Source organism: Schistosoma mansoni, chromosome 1 (assembly GCF_000237925.1).
Source record: "Schistosoma mansoni strain Puerto Rico chromosome 1, complete genome".
Taxonomy (NCBI): domain Eukaryota; kingdom Metazoa; phylum Platyhelminthes; class Trematoda; order Strigeidida; family Schistosomatidae; genus Schistosoma; species Schistosoma mansoni.
The window spans coordinates 52,033,870-52,056,287 of NC_031495.1; the positions used below are offsets into that span (position 1 = coordinate 52,033,870).

The following is a 22,418-nucleotide window of genomic DNA, read 5'->3' on the forward strand; positions in this document are numbered from 1 at the left end:
ACCCTAGTTAGACGTGACTAACCAGCTGACGTAAATCATACTTCGCGGTCAGTACCTAACACGGATTACTCTTTCGTCATATCTAGGTACCATGTCTACAGTGGTGACCATACAACATAAACGACATTATCAGAGAAATATATTTGAAAGAGTAGGTACAAGGAACATAGTTCTACCACTGCTTATGATGCAATCCATGGTGTGCCATCAACTGATACGCGGCAGTTGTTGTTGAACTTGAAGAGGGTTGATGGACTGTTCAACATCCGTTGACCAAAATGCTGGACGGTTTAGTTAGGGCCCAGTGACACTTCACTTGCCCTAAAACTATCTAAATAGGTGTACCTTCTGCCAAAGTCACGTCAATAAGTCTTCATTTGTATCAGTCTTCCGTGTTCTACCTTTGGCTTGTGGTAATTGTCGTGGTCCCTTGTCTCAAGTACAGGTTGTTAGTGATGAGAGAAAAACAAGGGTTTCTTGAAAGCTAGTAGAAGACCACAAATTTCAGAATCCGAAACTTCAACTATGAGCGAAAAACTTTCTGTACAGTATGTGATCCAAAAAACTGTGAAATGAAGGCGGAGTCTGTAGACGGGCAGACAAAAAAAGTGCATGTATCTACGGAGTTATCAGAGATGTTTAAATGAGTTTTAAACAAGCTGACAAAGTAGCTTTTTCCCGAAACTTTGCAGGTGGGTTGAAAACATGAAAATCCTTAGGTTTTTCCCATTGAGTATTCAATTACCAACATTACATAAATAGTGTTAATATGTAGTTAAGTAACTGAATGAACAAAACCAATGAATAACTCCACCTGGAGCTCCTTTGGGGTTATCTCCGGTTCCAAGCCAGGATAAAGAAGGAGGGTTGAGCTTCGGGTTAACAACCTAATCCCGTAGGAAACAAACACGCTAAAAAACGATAGCCAGAATACATAATTCGGATCATTTAAACTCTGTTCTGGTAAATGAAAGGTCTTCCCTAAGAAGATTTATGAAGCCTCATGGTGAATGCCGAGTTTTTTCGAAAGTTACGAGGCCGATGCCCATTCTGACAACCAGAGCAACCATTGATTTAGGTACATGGAATGCTCATACAAAGTGGCAGACCAGAGGAGCCAGCCAAATCGCTACAGAAATGAAATGATAACTAAAGTTGCTTGGAATCAGTGAAACAACAAATACTAGATTAAAGGGACTGTTGTTATGCTTCGAGCATGAGGAACAAAATGTCCCACATACACAAGGAGTTGTTCTGAAGCTGTGCAAAGAAGTAAAAAATGCACTTATGGGATGGGAGTCCCATGAACCAAGAATCATCAAAGCCTCCTTCAAAACAAAGATAGAGGGCATTACAGTGAACGTCATGCTATGCGCCTACCAGCGACTACGTTGAAGACGTGAAAGACCGATTCTACGATAGGCTGCAGTCAGTCATCCAGATGTGCTCAAGGTCGGAATGGACAATAATGGATACGAAGATATCATGAGACGAAATAGACTAGGAGAAAGGAACGAAAATGGTGAAAGATTTCCAAGCCTATGTGCCTTCAATAAACTGGTCATAGGCGGCACTATATTTCCACACCAACGCACTCACAAAACCACATGCACTTCACAGGATAACACTACGCAGAATCAAATCGACCATATATGCATCAACAAAACGTTCAGGAGGACGATCGTGTACAGACGAAATCGCAACTCTACGTATCATTGTGGAACAATCAATCGAATGGAATTCATCACTCTACATCAACTTCATCGACTACGAGAAGGCATTTGATAGCGTGGACAGGACGACACTATGGAGGCTTCTTTGACACTACGATGTGCCTGAGAAGATAGTCAATATCATACGGAACTCCTATGATGGACTAAACTGCCAAATCGTTCACGGATGACAACTCACCGACTCATTCGAGGTAAAGACCGGTGTTAGACAAGGTTGCTTACTCTCACCCTTTCTCTTTCTCCTGGTGATCGACTGGATCATGAAGACGTCAACATCTGGAGGAAAGCACGGGCTACAGTGGACAGGCAGGATGCAGCTTGACGATTTAGACTTCGCGGATGATCTGGCTCTTCTATCACAAACACAACAACAAATGCAGGAGAAAACGACCAGTGTAGCAGCAACCTCAGCAGCAGTAGGTCTCAATATAAACAAAGAGAAAAGCAAGACTCTCCTATACAATACAATATGCACCAATCAAATTACACTTGACGGAGAAGCTTTGGAAGATGTGGAAACCTTTACATATCTGGGCAGCATCATTGATGAACACGGTGGATCAGATGCAGATGTGAGGGCGCGGACCGGCAAAGCAAGAGCAGCATACCTACAACTGAAAAACATCTGGAGCTTAAAACAATTGTCAACCAACACCAAGGTTAGAATTTTCAATACAAATGTCAAGACAGTTCTACTGTATGGGGCGGAGACGTGGAGAACTACGAAAGCCATTATCCAGAAGATACAAGTGCTTATTAACAGTTGTCTACGCACGATACTTCGGATCAGTTTGCCGGACATTATCAGCAACATTCTATTGTGGGAGAGAACTAACCAGATTTCAGTGGAGGAAGAAGCACTGGGAGTAGATAGGACACACATTGAGGAAATCACCCAACTTTGTCACAAGACAAGCTCTCGCATGGAATCGTGAAGGCTAAAGGAGAAGAGGAATACTGAAGAACACATTTCGACGAGAAATGGAAATACATATGAGAGAAATGAACAAAGACTGAATGGAACTAGAAAGGAAGGCCCAGGACAGAGTGGGTTGGAGAATGCTGGTCAGCGGCTTATGCTCGATTGGAGGTGAATAAGTAAAATAACAGATGCCAAGTTAGTCAACGCACTTGAACTGTTGAATTTATTTGCTTGTGCGGACATCCTACCTTCTGGACCTCGTGTGTTCATTTCAGTAAAGATTGTTCCTACTGGATTCGAATGACTTGTTTACGCGTTCTGCGACTCGTCTAATAAAGGGAAGGGAATACCAGATGGAATTGTGAATGTAGTTCGCTATCGGCATTAGTTACATTCGTATAATATTTTATTGCCGAAACACTTGTTTTTGTGACTGTATTGTAGCATATACGGATTAAAGTGAGCAGTATTATACACAACAACTATAATTTCAAACAAATGTCGTAATTATAACTTGACGGGAGAACTCATTGCAAATTACAGGCTAAATTTCTAAGCATAAAACTGAAGATACACTTAGTCATTTGTACTGTTTTAAAAAATCAAAACGCTCAGTCATTACTATGTATTTGACATTAGTATACCAGATAACAAACAACAAGCAAGACACAAAATAATAAACGAAAACCATTCATAAAAGCTGGAGTTTTGAATGCCGTCACGAGTGTTTTTTCAAGTAGTGCTAATACTTAGCAGTCACTTAAATTCTTATCATACCTTCAATACAACTATCGTTGTTACTATGGCACGCGGAGACGGTCTAGTTCAAACTAGTTTGTAAATAGTTTCGGCACGTCAAAAGTCATGCCATGGGTCCTCACATTTGAAAATTACAAATCTGGTTTTAATTCATAACTGGCTATTTCGGAAACTTAATTTGATTATCCGAATTAATGCGCTAGGAATTCCTGAAATAATACAATATAAGGCAGATAGATATAGATGTGCACAGATGACTGTATTATATTCAGAATTCGTAAACAGCGGGGAATCAATTACAAAGGAACTATCAGTTCATACAAACACCACGTTCAGTCCTCTCTGTAGTCAACTTCTGTAGAGAATAATTTGTTAGACTAAACGTTAAAAAAATCCGATCACGTTCAAAACCTTTAATAGCGAACAACTGTATGTTGCACAGCGAGAAACACACATGTACCGTACATCTTTGTAAATGTAATACTACTGATTGGATGCTTCCTTTGACGCTTTATGCAGACGATCTTATATTTGAAGCTACCGTCTTCGGTTAAAAATCAGTAACATACTCCAGCGCTCATTTCATGTTATTAGTTTGATTATATTGTCTTGTCTGTCTGTCAGAAGTCAGTGACACAACTGTTGGTATAGGAATAGGTAATACAACTTAACTTTTAATTCCGTTCCTTATTCGGACAGCAAGTTGAAGGAATCGTCATCAATTAAAAAACCCTCATGATAAAAACAGAGGGGTAAGGTGACAAAAGCTTTTTAGACTTCAATCAATCTAGATTAAACCTTTTTCAGAAAGAATCTCAATCATAGGACACATTTCAGCAAAAGCTAAACATTGATTACACAATTTACTTATCCAACTAAAATCTTCAAAAGAGACGTCACTCCTCGAAAGTTTATCGGAAATATGGCGGTTTAAACAGACAGACTGCATTCATCTTGATAGTAAAATTGCATTCATATGTATAATACTTCCGTACGACATCCAATCCAGTCATTTTACTACGAGTACTCTAGAAGAATTAATGATAATTTACGGTACGTACACTTATATATAAGCAAGACGAGCTTGTCAGCCGCCAGAATGTTATGGACCCGTTCGAAAACTTATTAACACAAATATAATGGAGGCTAGCTTTTGAGATCGAATTACCAGTTACAACAATTGAATCGTAGATCGAAATCCCAGATATTTTCGATGGGGAGAGGTTGCTATTGAGAGTGAGTGTTAAAAGTAATCAAAATAGTTCATATACTGGGGCAGTGTTGGTGATACGACAGATAGGCGGAACATAAGCATTAGGAATTATTCTTCGTCTTTGGCGCAACTACGAAGTTATGCTAACCATAAAACGACAAGTGTAAAAAGCCAAAATTAAAGCACATTTTTACCATGTCATTAATTCAGCCATTGGCGACTGTCTGCATTTGATCGTCGTTTACACCGAAAGATTGATTGTATAAAGTAGCCATGGCTTGTACGTAACAATGAAGTTTAACAACATCTTTTTGGGTACCAGAGATCGTTGTTAAGTGTTACTTTGAAACAGAAGTTTCAGTAGTTTGGATAAGTGTTTGAGAAGCTTGCATAATGAGAATGAAATAAGTGATGTAGGGCTCCAAAATAACAGATTGGGCTAGTGCTTATTGACAATCGAAGGCTTTTCCCATTAGTTACTAGAAATCATACCAGTAAATAGAGTTGGATGTTGACAGACACAGATCAGGAAGAATGGTTGTGACGAAAAAACAGCTTTTGCTAAATGACTTAAAATTGCTCACAGCGGCGTACATCTTGACACTATTCAGCATTTACAACTCTCCAACTATAATCACTCTTTCTTAACGATATTTTTCATCAATAATAGTACTATCATTTACATTAAACTCATCTTTATCTTCCCGTGGTGCGAATTTGGACCAATACACATTTATGCTAGGCACTGCGTTGCTAATAACACTCTGGTGTAATACATTTGAAGATGATCATTTTCATTCTTTGGCGCTTTTTATCCATCCGTCGTCATTAACTAATTGAATATAACTGCATATTGAAGTCAGTGGAAAAGCTATGTGCTTCAAAACACAAGATATTTATTGAAAACGATCCATTTACAATCAAATGAAATTTATGGAATTGTCCAAGAAGTAAACAAATTGTACAACAGTATGGAAAGGTCGTTCAACCATAAAAATGATATCCAAGAAACGCATAATAACGCTGGGATATAACTGAATACAAAAAAGAATTATATGTGGCATTATAGTTCTACTTTTAAATCGTCGTAGTCTTGTTCTTCAGTAGGCTGAAACGTAAATAAAAGACAACTGATTGAAATGAGTGAAAACGTTAGCTACACATGTCAATATCGATAAAGTGAGTCGAGCAATATTTGAGTTAAACACTCACAACTTAAGACTCATTTATTCTCAGACTGGTTACCACTCTGGCCCTCCTTATTTAACTACAAATCATGAGATTGCACTTGTAAAAAAAATGACTAAACCTTGTTATTGATTCATTTTGTTGTGCCTTCGATACACCTCTGTATGGGCGCGACTATTGTTCTCTTTACAATCGACTAGCACTTTGAGTTTTTTTTACAAATTTTATTAATATACATTTTGCAAACAGATTATGGTTGTTGGCTATACATAGTTACCTGTTTAAACTATACTCTCTGCTAAGACTATGTATGACAGTATGTGGACCTATTCAAGAGATTCATCTACAGGTGATTATCTTTTATACATTTAATGATCGTAAAAAGGAACCAGATATGAGAAGAAAGAACTTTTAGATTATAGTTTTCATTAGAGTATTTAAAGATTTGCGGATGAATATACTAGTAAACGGTCAATCAGCTACAACGAAGGATCAAGCACATATATACAAAGGTCCAATTTGCCACACTTCATTAGCACATGATGATCACCAAATCCATAGTAGTTATTTCAATGGCATTAATAAATGAAAGATAGATTTCACATAGGGATATTGATGTGCGGGCGAGAATAATAATGATAATGATTGGTTGTTTGCTTAGTCAGACTTGTAGACAGTCTGACTGGTACTAGATGAGTTATATATTCTCTTACAGTTATTGTTATTGCTGTTGGATTATTGTCGGTTTTTGGTGTGGAAATATATTTACGTTCTAGTCAGGCTAATTACGTGTTCTTGATCTGAGTTGTGTTAAAGTCCTGTAGAATAGACACTGAGAGGGAATACAGTGTACATATTCGTCTAAGGCAAATTAACGTCCCATTCGTGTAGACGTGGGAAACCGACCGTTATAACAGATATAATACGGGAAGAAAGAATTGGTTCGTAAAAATAAAGGCATAAAGTAATTTTAATCTCACGGGTCAAGGGAAGACAAAGAATGCATACACCTAGGCCATTTAAATCAATTCTGAGCCATATCACCAAGAGTCTCCAACCATTGGTTACGATAGTCGCGCGGACTCCAACCAAGTAGTCTGCATCTACCAACATGGTTCAGACCAGAAGTTAGTGACTCTATGAACTGATGCCACGTTTTGGTTTGGCCACCTCTAACTCTCTTCCAATCATCCCCTACACTAGTCGGCATTGAGCGTCGTGGTGATCGGTGTTCAGGCAAACGTAACACGTGGCCCAACCATCTCAGTTGATGAAGATTCACAACCTCATCAACTGATTTACCATCAATTCCCTAATACCCTGTGCCTAACCTCACTATTACCCGGTGATCTCAGCAATATTTCTTAGATATCTGTGATCTAATACTGGTAAATTACGCGCATCCTCTACTCTTAATGGCCACGTTAAGCAGTCGTAAAGTAGAACAGAACGTACTGTCGCGCAGTATACTCGTCCTCTAATGGATAGACGGATATCTCACCTTCTCCACAGGTGACGTAAGTTGGCAAAAGCTAAACGAGCATTTTGAGTCCGTGCTGAGATTTCGTCAGCCACCAACCCATTAGGGCTGATCATAATTCCAAGATAAGTGATGTTGTCGATGCGTTCGACTACTTCACTCCCTATCCTTAGTTCAGGTGTTGAAGCAGGCCAACCCTGGAGTAACAATTTACATTTAGATGAGGAGGAACGCATTCCAAAAATCCTGGCATTGTTACTCAGTGCTAACAGAAGACTCTACATTTTGTCACCTTTCAATGACAGATAGTGCCACAGAACCTTTTGCTCTACAGAGTCAAATGCTGCTTTTAAGTCAAGAAAAACTATCATTGACGGACGCCGATAAGCATGCCTGTGTTCTAAGATCTGACGAATTGTGAACATGTGGTCGATGCAGTCTGATTTTTTCGTGTTTGCAGTTCACGAGTGTCTTTGTTAAGCGTGAGATAATTATTGAGGCTAGTATTTTAGATGCTATGTTAGTCAGACTAATCCCTCTATGGTTATCACAGGATGATTTTGACCCCTTCTTGAGTATAAAGATACAATAAATAAATACAAGGAACGGACCATACAACACGAATAAAACGACAGATTACGGTTATGACCATGATTAGACTCACCGGAGCGTCTTTCCCGTCCCAGGCTTCAACAGTTTTTATTTCAGGTAACGAACTCACGTCGTACAGAGGAAGATTTGAACCGCCAACTGAAAGCTGTCTTAGAAAATCATGGACACCAGTCGAGCTGTATGCTCCCCGTAAAGTAGTCCTTTTCTTTTTACGCCCATGTACAGCAACCATAGCCTAAAAGAGAATAGAGGTTGTTTAAATCAATTTGTACAACTTTGCAAGTAGATACGTTCGATTTTGAAACTCAAAGATGAGTGTAAGTGGACAGCGAGGAACGTTTGTAAGTTATTTCACACAAGGTCTATAAAAAATGTTACAATAAACAACCCCAGAAACTACATCTTTGATGACTATCCATATGATGTGTGGTAGTGAAAGTAAATGTGATCGGCAGCTGTGTAGACAAACAGCTTACTGACAACTACTTTCCTCTTACTGATTTGTACTACGAACGCACTGAGAGTGATTGCTCAGAATAAAATATGTTCTAGCTATACCATGTTTCGCTATTCTTGATCGTGAGTCGTGTATCTGGTATAACTTGATCTAGTCTATGTGTATCGTTTGAGCATCCAATTTAGCAGTATTATAAACTCATGCACTCAGGCTAGTCTGACTATTTATTATTGTATTAGCGTAGAATACGGCAAAGAGAGGAAAATATTTTCAATGTCTTTATCATATAACTATGTAGAGAAACTTAATGGTACTTTGCCGCTCCTTCCAAATCTTACGTTCATAACTATGTAATTATTTAAAGTTTTACCTGAACACGTAAAAAGAGTGACAGTGTGTCTTAGAAATCCTACTACATTAAATAAATTCAGATATTTGTGTTTAAAGTCAAGTGGTATATTTTCAGAAAGTAGCCTAAAAGGCACATGTACTCTGTAAGCGGAAATCATCTTTACCGATCTAATCTTATACTGGTAAATAATAGCCCGTAAATAGGGATAGCGATTCCAACAGCCTGTCAGATTTTGAGATAAAGTGTGATGCACTTGAATTTTAGAGTATGACTGTTAGCAATTTATACTTTCGATAGTCAATTTGAATACGATAAGTCCTCTGTGATAAAAAATTGTCATATCTAAAACCTGAATTACATACTAGCTGTCAACCACTGTGAAAATGAAACGGTAATTAAATAAGTTATTAATATGATAGGAATTAACGATTTGAGGATAGCACAATTCATGTTATACAAGGTGATATCACCGAGGACAGAAGCAAGAACGGTTTCGCATCAAGATGCTTCAACAATTCAATAAATAATAAATACGAAGTAAATTGAGTTTATGATATTGAAATATTTATAAGTTAAATGACATAGTAACATGATTAAAATAGGCGTAAATATGCAACCATAGCATTTTTCCAACACACTACATCTACGGGAAGTTACATAGTTAAATAACAATGTTACTGATTCTCACAAAAACGTTTTGAGAACGAAATTTCAAAATAAAAGTGTACAGCAACGAGTAAATACATTACTAAAACCCAAAGTAACAATGCGCTATCACTTAAATGAGCTCAAATTTTTCATTATAATCAAGAAAATAATTAAAAGGTAGGAATTTGCAACAATAGGATTGTTTTAAAATGATGACACTGAGAAACAGATATATTAGCAACTCATGTACATGTTTTTTTTACAACAACCGACTACATAATATGCGTAAATTGAAATGATGAAATTTCGACAACGTCATACACACTAACGAATAGAATAATGAAGGAATATTTTTAGGGTAATGCATCTTATTACCTGATATTAGAAGTAGACAATTAAGCGTATGATGAAATTAGCAATATAACCTACGATAACTTTCAACTTACAGGATATCCTGAACCTCCAATATCGAGTACATTTTCTAAATCAGAATGTTTGAGTGCTTCAGTCCAGATCCACCTAGATAAAAAAGAATTATTTGGTTAGATTGCATTAATAAGGTTAATATGCGATTAATAAGTTTTATAGGAGTAAAAAATATTATTTTGTGGTATGACTAAATAGACATTGTTACGCCTATAAGAATGAAGTCATGACTAAAACAAATATCTGGATAGCTTCAGTACAGCTATCAAAATATTGCTAAAGTTCGATAATTACCAGTTAAAGAAGTAGAATGTTCCAGACTCAGGCGATAAGTCTTCTCAATGAACACTTTAATCGGTTTCCTAAGCTCTTTTAATAACCCTAAACTAAAACCACACGGAAAATCGGACACAAGATAAAAGGAACGAAAAGTGAAAAGAATGCTGTACTCCATGGTTAGTTTACTTACAGAAAATCGAGGGTTTTCATTGTATTTCAGATGGCCTTGAGCTTCCGGATGTTTCTGGGACCATATTAGACGTAGTAGCACGATAGGTGATCATCTAATCAGAAATGTGACAGGTGACTCTTCACTTTCTGAATGTTTCTGAGAAACTTAGGTTCAATAATGATTGGACAAAATGTTTCCCAGTGTTTTCAAGGCTCCTCTGAACATTTTTGAGGAATACTTTGGATCTCCCTTACATCAGGATTGAAGTTATTTCTCAGTTGCAGATTTATACACAAACATCCCTACAGGGTCTCCACATTCTTCAAGTGGGATAATTTTGGATGAAGGTTATCTTAGACTGATATCATGAATGGATCAGTGTTAGACCTTCATTAAAAACTTGGAAGCACTAGATGACCGTTTCGTCCTAGTAAGAGACTCCTCAGTAGTGCGTATTCACGATCCCACACGCGTGATTTGAACCCATAACTTACGGTCTCGAGTGCGAACGCTTAATCTCTAGACCACTGAGCCGGTATTCAATAGTGTTAATGTCTAATTTCAACCAATCCACGATATTGTAACTTGTACAACGAAAATTTGTACACCTCAGAAAGATGTCCCAATAGGTTATGAGATTAGTAGCCATAATGATGTATTAAAACAAACAAAATCAGATGACTTTTTGAAATATCTAGATGGCAGGAACAGGTAGCCCAGATGTTCAAGCAGGCTGCCATAACTAGTAATAGCAGTCTCTGTTAAATGTGTTTCTACACATATTTTTAATCACCACTTACCTCGATAGGAGATACGTATGTAAGTGTAGAAGTAGGTTGGGAGAAAGTAAAGGGTGAGCTAAACCAAGACATGGCATCAGTCGAGGAGATCATTAACTCGTGCTTATAAAAAAAGTAATAGTTGATTATAAATTATAAATGGATAAAGGAACAATAGACTTCATTATAGAAAGTATAAATTTGTATACATTTCAGCAATCTGTATACGGGACGAAATTATTTGAAACAAATAAATTACTGTGGATCTGGCCAACCACAATAGAATGACTTTTAATGCCCACAAAAAATGATAAAATATATGTTTAAACACTCACCCCCATTTCTGTTTTTTAAATTTATCAGCTTCTGTTTTTAGTAAATTCAAGTACTTTTTACGACAATCTGACTGACAATCAAATAACATAGGAAAAACACTGATGATGCAAAGTGGATGATCTTCACAAGCTTCTTTTAAAATACTTGCTGAAGTCAATTCAACAATCTCTGGTGCTGGAGCAGAAGCATCGGCTTTTTCCATAGCCCATGCAACGATTGCATCTGAACTTCGAGCACCATCGTAATCAATAGGGTCATCTGTTTTCGGTCCAGCAGGGAAAAATTTGATGGTAGGATAACCTCGAATCTAAACCAGAAAAAAACAATCATATAGCGTCATATGAATATACGTAAGTGACCCCATCTATTTTATGTGCTAAATACATCAAATAATATGTTTATATTCATCAAAACCATAATCACTGAAACAGCTAAATATGAAGTTGCAAAAGTTGGCTTCGTTAAAATTACTAAATTAGTTTTTATTTAATCAATCAAATCCATTTAATTAAGATGGCTTTTTTGATCATCATTTGCAGAACAATTTCAGAGAACTTTGAGTTTTAATAATAACAATATAAAGCCTAAATGACATGCTACTTTCTAGATTATCATTGATCCTTGTGTTGTTTATAAGTCACTGAATCAGAATTCAGTTTAGTTATCTTCATTATTTAAAAATTGGAAGTTAGATTGGTGTAAAGTTTGGCGGATTGATCGAATCATTACTGTTCAAGATTTTTAGCTATCATAATCTATTTATCTGGTGACTTAAATAATTGTTTTATTAGATTTCAGCAGTAAATTATCTAATAAGTCTAGTATACTCACATGCATTTGTAGGCTTTATTCAATTTGTGTTAGGTAACTGAACGAAATAAAAGTCAATGATGAAATTACACCAAAATTGTATACCCCATGAAAACAAATGTCGATTTTTGTGGATTTATATAACCCATAGATAGGATTTTATTGTGAGCTGGCATTAGATATAGAACAATCTTTAAGAAGGCACCAGTTTATCAGTCAGAAACTCCTTATTTGTATGCACATGTTGTCGAATCCAGTACTTTTCTGTTTTAGAGCGAACACGACATTGATCAGTCGGTCAGAAGATAGTAGTTCAGGTTTTCGAGTACCATTCGATTAGTGAAATAGCACAATAATCACACAATGTTATCAATGGATAGCAACTGCACTGATCAATTGTTCAACCCATAAAGTCATTTCACAGTAGAATCTCCAGAAAACTAATTTGAAAGTAGCTATTCAGTACTATCCAGTATTTCAAGAACTTCATTTAGTAAAGAGAAGACGATCATACAGAGTTACGTATTCATGTTGGATGGATACAAAAAGACATGTATACATCATTCTTCTATATAAAGAAGTAAACATGAGTAGACTAGGATAATATTAGTAAGCTATTATGGAAAAAAGACAATAGACAGAGGGTAGTTAAAATCGCAAACACTTACAGAAATAGAATGCCTAAATTTCATAGATTGATCACCTACTTTTAACTTACAGAACTCTCTGTATATGAAAAAGATCTTTTAACAAAATGCGTATGATTATCATCCTTTTTACTAAGACTAAGGGTTTAGTCAGTGAAGGGGAGTACCTTCAAGTGCTGATCCAACTAACCTTTGCAGAAGTGTGGCTTAAATTTCAGTATATGAACTTCCAAGTGGTTACTGAGCAGCATTAAACTAAACTAAAATTAACCATACCCGATAAAAATTAGGGCAATATTCTTCCTGAAGTATCATACACCGAAAGAAGTTCGTCGAATAGCTATGAACGCAAAAATTACTTTGAAATGAACTTTACAAAGCGTTTCTTTAAAAAACCAAAAATCTGATCGACTGACACAGAAAAGTATGGTAACCTTTTTAAAACTCAGAATGTCTCAAAAGCAAGTGGAAAACAAGTTTTATTTCCTGATAAAGAATTCATTTACCCCATATTTCTGAGCCATTCGACTATGAACCGTAGCATCCAAAGCGGCTACTTTAACAGTTCCTTTCAACTCACGAGCTGCTTTGTCCCAATGAGGTTTTAAATTTTTACCTACACAGAAAAAATATAGCTACGTTACATTAATTTGAAGTGGACTGACAAACAGTTATGAATAGTTTCGTACATGAATGATAAAATTTAGAATTTGAAAATAAATAATAATTTTGTGATCACTATTATTTATCAAAAGAGTAACTCGATTCCTGATTAAAATGAGCAGTATGTGATCAACTTATAAAATGAACCAATAGCAAGGAGAATAAGATACCATCAAAAAGACCAAATGCGTATGACAATGCATAATTTCGTTAGTACTAGTTGGTTAGAAAAATAGATCAGATTTGATCAATTACCTTACTACATTGGAAACATTTCGAACCGTATGAAATGGAATTTTACTCAGAATCTTCTATTTACAAAGATAATTACAACGAATGATAAAATTATTTTCCATCGGCCATAAAGCTACATTATTCATTCCGATTAAAGATACATTTGACATGAAGTAATAAAATACGATCGAACAGGGTACGTTTTGGGAACAAATGAGCAATCATCGAAGTGCTCAGACAAAATTTTACATTAGAAACAACATTTACAACTCTAAAGACGTCCTAAATGTTTGGTTTATTTACATTTTAAGACCTAAGGGCCAAGTATAACAATACGGGATTTTGCTTGTATGACGCTTTTACTTAATTAGTTGAGATGTTCTATCCAGATATTATATTCTCTAGTAAGCTTTTTTAATCAAACCAGTAGAAAGTATACACAAGCATAAAAATGGTTATTAGTGCACTTTAGTTATACATTTAGTTAGTCAGTCACAACATAGAAGCTGATACTTTTGAACATTGGTTTAAGTTACCATACTCCATTAGCACAGTGAGGTGAAATTGTTAAGGAGGATCCCATAGTAGTACAGGTTATATGATCTCAACTATCTCCTAGTAATCAATCGCAAGATGTGACTTCAATTAGTGAGAATAGCTTATGCGCTTAGGACTTGAAAGGATGAAATATTCCACTAATGAAAGATTTAATAACAAACATTTATTTTATTGCATAACTTTGTATTGCACTTAAACACCATCTTGAATAAAATGAACAATCTAAGCTTTCAAAATTTAAATTTAGACACGAAATTTCTCGCATTTCGATTGAAATTAATGCAACTAATATGACAAGTATATGTTCGTCAGGTTCTCAACTCTGAAATGCACGTCCTGTGAGGCTTGATGAAAATATTTAACTGTCCAGAGTTAATTTGGTTGAGTTCTTTAACCACTAAGTCACCGGAATACCGACTGCTGAACTAGACTTTCTGGAAATCATCTTACACTTCAAGGATGACTGCAACTTAGTCCTACATATCACTTCATTTTTGCGGATATACCCTAGCTTCGTACATTGAAACTAGTAAATACTGAAGAATTAAAAACATGGTAGCAAAACTAAAACACTTTACTTACAATGACCACACCAAGGGGCGAAAAATTCTACCAACCACGGCTCTTGACTGTTGAGAACCTTCTCATCGAAATTGCTGTCCGTAAGCTCTATTACATCGTCTTTGTCAGAGCCATCCTGACAGAAAAAACGTCGGTAGTATATAAAAAAATTAGATATAAGAAACACGATGTCTTTTAAAGTCAGTCTCTAGAATAATAAGTGAGTCGATAGGAAGTACAATTACCGACAACTTTATGAAGTCTTAAAAGTCACATTCCATTAATGTCGAGAATTGATGACATCATAAATAAGCACTACGACAGCATGTATCACTCATGCTTTCGAAGCATTTTAAATGGATAACTGGCTACCATTAAGATGAATAAGTAGAAAGCTGAATATTACTGTACATGTTGCAAGTTACGTATATAGTCTAAACTTTGACGAATAAACCACTAAGTATCCTCAGTTCTACTGAATATACACTGAAGTATTAACATATAAAAACTTCGACTGACTGAAAATAAATAACAATTTTGTGATCACTATTATTTATCAAAAGAGTAAATCGGTTCCTGTTTAAAATGAGCAGTATATGATCAACTTATAGAATGAACCAATAGCAAGGAGAATAAGATACCATCAAAAAGACCAAATGAGTATGACACTGCATATTTTCGTTAGTACTAGTTGGTTAGAAAAACTTCGACTGACAAAGACAATAATTCTCTATATTGAGTTCTAAGAAAACTTTATTCACAGAAAAATTAATTCTTTTAATAAATTATAAAACTTTCTAATCGAAGACAATGATACTAAGAAAATGGAGAATAATTTAGGCGCTAGCAGTCGCTTTGCCTTTTATTATGATTAAGTGAAGTGCGATAAATCTAAAGAGATTATTTTTTGGTAGTAAGAATAATCAATCAGAACACTTGAGCCATGAATTAATGAGTAGCTTATAGTTTATTTATTTGTTTACTTGAACACAAATATTGGTACAAATGGGCACCAAAACAAATATGCGCCACTAAAACAAGTAAGTAAAATTATGAGCAGATATATAAAGCAAGGTGAATATAGTCAAAAGTGGTTAAAGTAAAAACAAGCGGATGAAAGAAGTGTATCACAAAGGAAACAGTTCAGGTTGGGAAAAAACAACTAAAAAATCCTTCGACTTGAAGAATTTTCTCATTTTTATGGGTAAAGTAAAAGAAAATTACAGAGGTAATGCTACTGGCTTATATTCTGAGTCATGTCTGACAAAACCTCAAGACACTCAGTCGCACTACCTGTCGGACCCCAACCAGGGAACCGAGGTGGACTGACAGACGCCAACTCTACGCAGCTCTTTTTCATACCCAACGGCTACGTCACATACTGACCATCTCTTTGCTGTTTCCAACCAGTCCTAGTGTCGGTAAATAATGAACGATGTGGAATTCGCTGCGGCAACATTTACGGCATGTGTCCGAGCCGTCAGAGTCGGTATTTCAAGATGACAGCATTAGATGAACTGTCGTCATTGTTCTCAATACGTATTGCCAAGCCTTGGTAATACTAATATGGTGTTGACCTTGAATGCCAGCGATGCATAGGAAACAAAGATGATTGGACACGGAGTCACCTAACGTCTTTAATTTGGAGGCTGGGTTTCACAAGCAAAGCTGCTTTTACCGCAAGTTATAGACCCGGGTTTTCGTACCCAGGCCATTACAACGACTCTAAGGATGGACCGGATTGACATAATCCGCCATAGCTTCCCCTATATGTAGCTTGATCCCTAACAGTGAGGGGTTAGACGCAAGGTATAGGGAAATGATGGTGAAGGAGTTGATGAGGTTGTGAAACTTCATCAACTGAGATGGTTGGGCCACGTGTTACGTATCCCTTAACACCGATTATCACGAAGCTCAATGCTGACTAGTATTGAGGATGATTGGAAGAGAGTTAGAGGTGGCCAAACCAAAACGTGGCATCAGTTCATAGAGTCACTAACTTCTGGTCTGAACCATGTTGGTAGATGCAGACTACTTGGTTGGAGTCCGCGCGACTATCGTAACCAATGGTTGGAGACTCTGGGTGATATGGCTCAGAATTGATCTAAATGGCATGGGTGTATGCATTCTTTGTCTTCCCTTGACCCGTGAGATTAAAATTACTTTATGCCTTTATTTCCACGAACTAATCATTTCTCCCTCTATTATATCCTTATTCACAATTTTCATCTTGTATATTACTATCATTGAAGTAACTACTTCCATGAATTTGGTGTTCATCTTGTTGTGCTAATGAGGTATGGCAACTTGGACCGATATATATATATATATATATATACATGTTTAGTCCCACATTGTAGCTGACTGACTGTTCTCACTTGATAGGTCACCACCAGCATTCACATAAATACCCAGATATATGAATTGTTTGCCTACTTATGACGGTTCACTACCAAGAGTGAGTGCAGACACATACACTGGAAAATCCCTCAAAAGTAGCTTGCATTTACAAAGTGCAAAGCAAATGCCATACCTGATGAAACTTATCGCTAACTAATCAAGTGAAGATTGGATAGCTCGGGTATTATCGTTCAGTAAGACAATATCATCAGCATACTTAAGGTCGAAAAGTCTTTCTCAAGGCAATAAATCTACACAACTACTACCTACTTCCATTAGAGCTGCCTTTAAGACGACAGTAAGTTGCCACTATCTTTTAAAAAGATCGGAGGCAAATTATCTGGGCCTAGTAATTTGGAGTTCCTAGAGAATTTCTTCCTCGGTAGGTGGATCAGGTGTCATCGACCATGGAGGACAAAAGAGTTTGACCGATGTTGCTGGGGCAGAAGATCAGCTGAACTGTTTCTCGAAGAACTCTGTCCATCGTCTAAGACGTCAATAGATGTTATCAATTGGCGTCCCATCAGCTTTACAATTAGTTGCCCGAACACTAGGTATCTTGCTGGCAATGGCTTGAATGAGCTGAAAAAGCTTCCGACAGTTACTAGATGCTGATGCTTCTAACTAGTTAGGATGCTCTACTCACCACGTTTCCCAACCCTTAAGCAAACTGCACAATTTCTTTATGTAAGCATTTACATTTGTCGTCAAACTCGTTAATACCGGGAGTAGATTGACGTGTTGCGAAAAATTGAAAAGAGCCTGTAGAAACCCAGTATTTATAAGCGGGTTGTTTATCACAGCCGCAAATGATCTTACTCGCCATGTAAGTGGAGTTAGTGCTCATCTATACTGTTAGGTAGGTTGATAGTTATCCATGAACCTAGTTTGATTTGACTTTTGGTTCGGACGAAAGCTGTGGCCAGTTGGCCTAAATCGATCTGCCTAAAATGATGAATTTCTTGACCACCGAAACGTAAAATGAGATTTGCGCAAACGAGATCATGGTCAGAGTCAGAAGTGGAGTGTTGTACACAACAAATCTGGCGATAGCTAATCGCCATATGATCGATCTGAGTTCAGACTTGATTCACGGAGGAAAGATGTTAGATAGCACATTCGCAATGACTGTGTCGAAATTTGCTGCTGTTCAGAGACAGGTTGTTTGCGCAGGAGACGGTCAGCATTACCTAATGTGCCACCGAGTCCCCATTAGCCACTCAAACGACTCTCCTTTGTGCCTAGGCGCTCTACCTGTGCATTCAAATCATCGGTTAGAACTACATTGTCTCTTAAAAGCATCTTCTTGAGGTCATTTAAATGATGGTAGAACCCACCTTCGATTGTATCCGGGCTCCAAAATATTGGTGAGTAGATGGTGACAAGGCGAGACTTTACTTCACACTAATTTCTTCTCTTTTTGATGTAACTAGTTGATCTAACAGTACATAAATGACTATTAATAGGAATCCAAGCAACTAGTGCTTCGTTAGCTTTGGCACTTAGTGCGACACCAATACCAACCAAACAGGATAAAGATGACACGAGGTCCCACAATAAACGCACGTGAAGTAAGCTTTTAGAATCGACAGACGGAGAATGAATTTGCAGTATTTCACTAGCATCCAGAATATAGGCCTCGGATATACAGCAGACTTTGGTATTAAGTCTTTCAAAAGAGATTTCCAGACCTATGTTATCCGATCTGTATTAGTGAATGGATGTCAAAGTACGTCAGACTGAATAGCACACGTGGCTTCAGAGAGGCTGGCTCATAATTCATATTCGGTGGTAGCACTCAACTCTTGACCAGTCAGTGACTTGAGTTTATCTAGACAAGACAAAACCACTATAGACAAGCTGCTGTGTTATAGAATAAAGGCATACAGGATGGGAACAAAACGGGATAGAAAAACGGAGCAAAGAAAAACAAAAAGACGCTTGAAATGAACGGTTTATAATCGCCCATTGAGTCAGTAGTGCAACAGAGATTGAATCAATTTCTTCGCAATTATTCATTGTCATACTTGTTAGGGGGTCGGGAAATTGCCGAGACAACAATGCCTATATAAATTTTCATAAACCAACTACAGTGGCAAAAAGTGGTGAACCAAAGGTCAATATATCTGGCTTTTAATTGATAGGTCGAAGCAGAACCAAGCTCTACGGGCTTCTGTCTGGGTAGCCAGGTAGTACCACTAACAACAAAAGTTTGGCTCAAGTTCGATTTTACGAAGTTATACGACCCAAGTTAGTTAAATTAACTACAAGTCAAAACAGTAAAGACACTACCAGCAATATAAGTGGTGAAATCCTAAAAATCTCAACCAACAGTTTAATTTAAAACTAACAACTTTGATAAAAACACGTCATAACTAGTAAAAGTGATGTACGTTTTTGAGGAATCAAATAGCATGAAAGTTACTGGCATTGTACTGTATTTTCTCAATATATCCATAAAAAGCTGACTATATATACTTGACAAAACAACCAGGAAAATTTAAAACTTACAGAGGATCCAGAACCAGTTCTTGTTTTCACTAAAGAAGTAAGTTCTCGCAAAGCCTCTTTGTTGAGATGATCAATATCTCTACCACCTGAAAAACGAGTTAGTTCCCCACATAAATCTTACCTGTATATGGTTTAGGACTGTTTTTATTATCTCCAAATATCAAAATTGTTGGAAAGCCCTTAACAGAGAACCGTTGAGTTACTGTAGGGTTGTTTTCTGAATCAACCGCAGCAACTTTTATAATACCCTGTTTGATTAGCAAACAATTTTCACTCTAACTAACCTTAAAATTAGTGGCGAATAGTTTCCAATCCGGAGCAGCATTTTTACTGTGTCCACACCAAGATGCATAGAACATAATAAACCATAGTTCCTTGCTTGATATTACTTTGTCAAAGTTTTGGTCTGTGAGTTTGATAACATCATCATTGGTATTGAAGAGACAAAGTGCCGGACTTAACAGCAGGAAAAGAACTATAAAAAGCAATACTTTTTTCATAAGTTTCGAATATTTAGAAATCCTAAAATTTCTACATTTTTACTGCGTATTAATAGTTAATGAGTCGCTTTTTGAAAATAATTAGGTGATTAAGTAAGTGCCTTCTTGCGGCAGGGTGTTGTTTACGAAATTGAAAGGATGAAAAGCTAATGTCCTGCTCTTTAACCGGGTTGGTGAACATGGTGGATCCACCTACGGGAGTTGGAAAACCATGATTTCAAACCAATGGTGCACATGGGCTCCAGTATCCTGGGAAAACAAATGGCGTATGAACCAATTATTGGTCACCGGCTACCATGGGACTGCATCTCCTCACGATGCTCCACTGCCTTGTGGATCAGACCTTTGGATCAAAGGCTCCGGGTGTGGCCTCCTAAGAAAACTACCTGTTTCGGTTTGGGCACCTGGGCAGTATCACAGCACCCACACAAATCAAATGAAATTTTTCAGGCGTATATATATCTGGCTCCCCCTTGTACCAATATATTGTGTTTAAAAAAATAAATAAAACGAAAAATACAGGATCGGTGTTATAACTTGTGGCATGTGTGCTCTGTTAATGTATTACGTGATAATACCGCCAACTAGAGAGCAATAATATATCGACCGGACCAATGACGCATAAAACCCGTGCGAGCAGCCTAGAATACTTATCGGTCCTGCTTTCTGCCTAGCCCAGCCAGTTAAGTCCAGAATATCAATAGCAGCCTCTGCAATATGAATCATTTGTTTCAAACATACTGGGTTTATATACCAATCAGACAGACCACATCGCACCATAAAATAGGAAACAACATTCGTACAAAATTTAGCGGAATGAGGCTATGAATAAGGGAGATAATAACTGATAGGCAGGACATAACTTGAGAATGGTAAATCGTTTAATAATAGTTCATACGTCAAAATAAAGTTCATAATAAGAGGGACATGAATATGAATAGTTTAGTTATTTAACAATTACCAATAAATGGGTCCCAAAGTTACCATTCATTATTCTTATCGGGATATAACAATCTATTATTTTAAACGTGACTGCTTCGTCCGTGAAATATAGTCTCACCGGACTTCTCAAACCCACAGCTATGGGGAGTTTCCACCAGAAATTCTAAACAAACCGACTGAAATATTAAGAATCTTTCCTGATTTAGGATTTCTCCGCAAAATTTCAACTAAGTTCAGGAAAATCCTCAAGACGTTAAAACTGAGGTTTGTCCTAATATTTCCATACTACTTCTACAAACTTTGAGTAAACCAATGAAGTTTCAACTGGCCTGAACTTGTCACTAGGATATTCTGTTGACTTTGAGACCAAACAAAACAATGTCAGGAAAATCGAACTGTCCCTCATACTTTATGCAGTCTATCCAGGATTGGTTTGCAGGTCAAAGATTACAAATTATCAAGGGCCTCTTATTTTATCATGCATAGACACTAAACCAAATCTTTACGGGACTTTTAGTTGCATTGAGTTATAAAATATGAATACAACTAGCGGATAACTCGTAAGAGTTCATTCAAGGCGTTTGTAAAACATTCAATACCGAAAGAATTCCATAAACGGGAACTATGTTTATGAGACTGATCTTAGATAGTTCAATTATTCGTATTTATGAACACCTAACATCAGCTAGAAGCATACAAGCATCTGGCGAAACATACCTGTCCAACGATACATTCTCCCAAATTTGGAACTGTCCACCAAAGTGCACGTAAAGTAAATATGTAACTATCTGATTGGCTTATACATACACATTTTAAGGAAATAAACAAACTTCACTGGTTCAAGACATGATTATCATATAATCACTTCGTATGATTCAGTTACTTATGACTGGTTAAGAAACGTTACCACGTTCATCGACCTCTGCATCTGGTAGCAGTGGGTCAATTATGTCTCCTGTCAGAAACCTAGCAGTATTTAACGCATGTAAGAGATATGTTTGTAAAATGTAATGAAATGCATTTCTGAATCCTTTAAAATGTGTAAATTTTCCTCTTGAAAGACTTAAAAGGTCAAATGAACCATTTCAGCTGCCATAAATTTTCAGGATCTGAATATTAGTTAAGAGTAGGTATGACTGCAGTTCGTTTTATCCTATTGCGGCTCTAATTTCTCAATATTATCCACAAAGTTCATGTCGTGCATAAGCTTGAGCAGGTATTTTGAGGCCACTTAAA

At 36.8% G+C, this 22,418-nt stretch overlaps 1 protein-coding gene across 1 annotated transcript; it reads right to left on the minus strand.

Annotated features, from left to right (window-relative positions):
- Positions 1-5,690: 5,690 nt before the first annotated feature.
- On the minus strand, positions 5,691-21,939 carry Smp_172110 (putative shc transforming protein; the record flags this gene model as incomplete). The annotated part of the gene is made up of 10 exons (XM_018794803.1): positions 21,900-21,939; positions 20,025-20,215; positions 19,862-19,988; positions 19,741-19,826; positions 14,851-14,965; positions 13,320-13,429; positions 11,501-11,663; positions 9,811-9,866; positions 7,960-8,142; positions 5,691-5,735 (listed from the first exon to the last, which is right to left on the minus strand). The coding sequence occupies exons 1-10, from the start codon at positions 21,913-21,915 to the stop codon at positions 5,691-5,693; spliced, it is 1,092 nt and encodes a 363-aa protein (XP_018649179.1). The 5' UTR covers positions 21,916-21,939.
- Between the last annotated feature and the right edge of the window lie 479 nt (positions 21,940-22,418).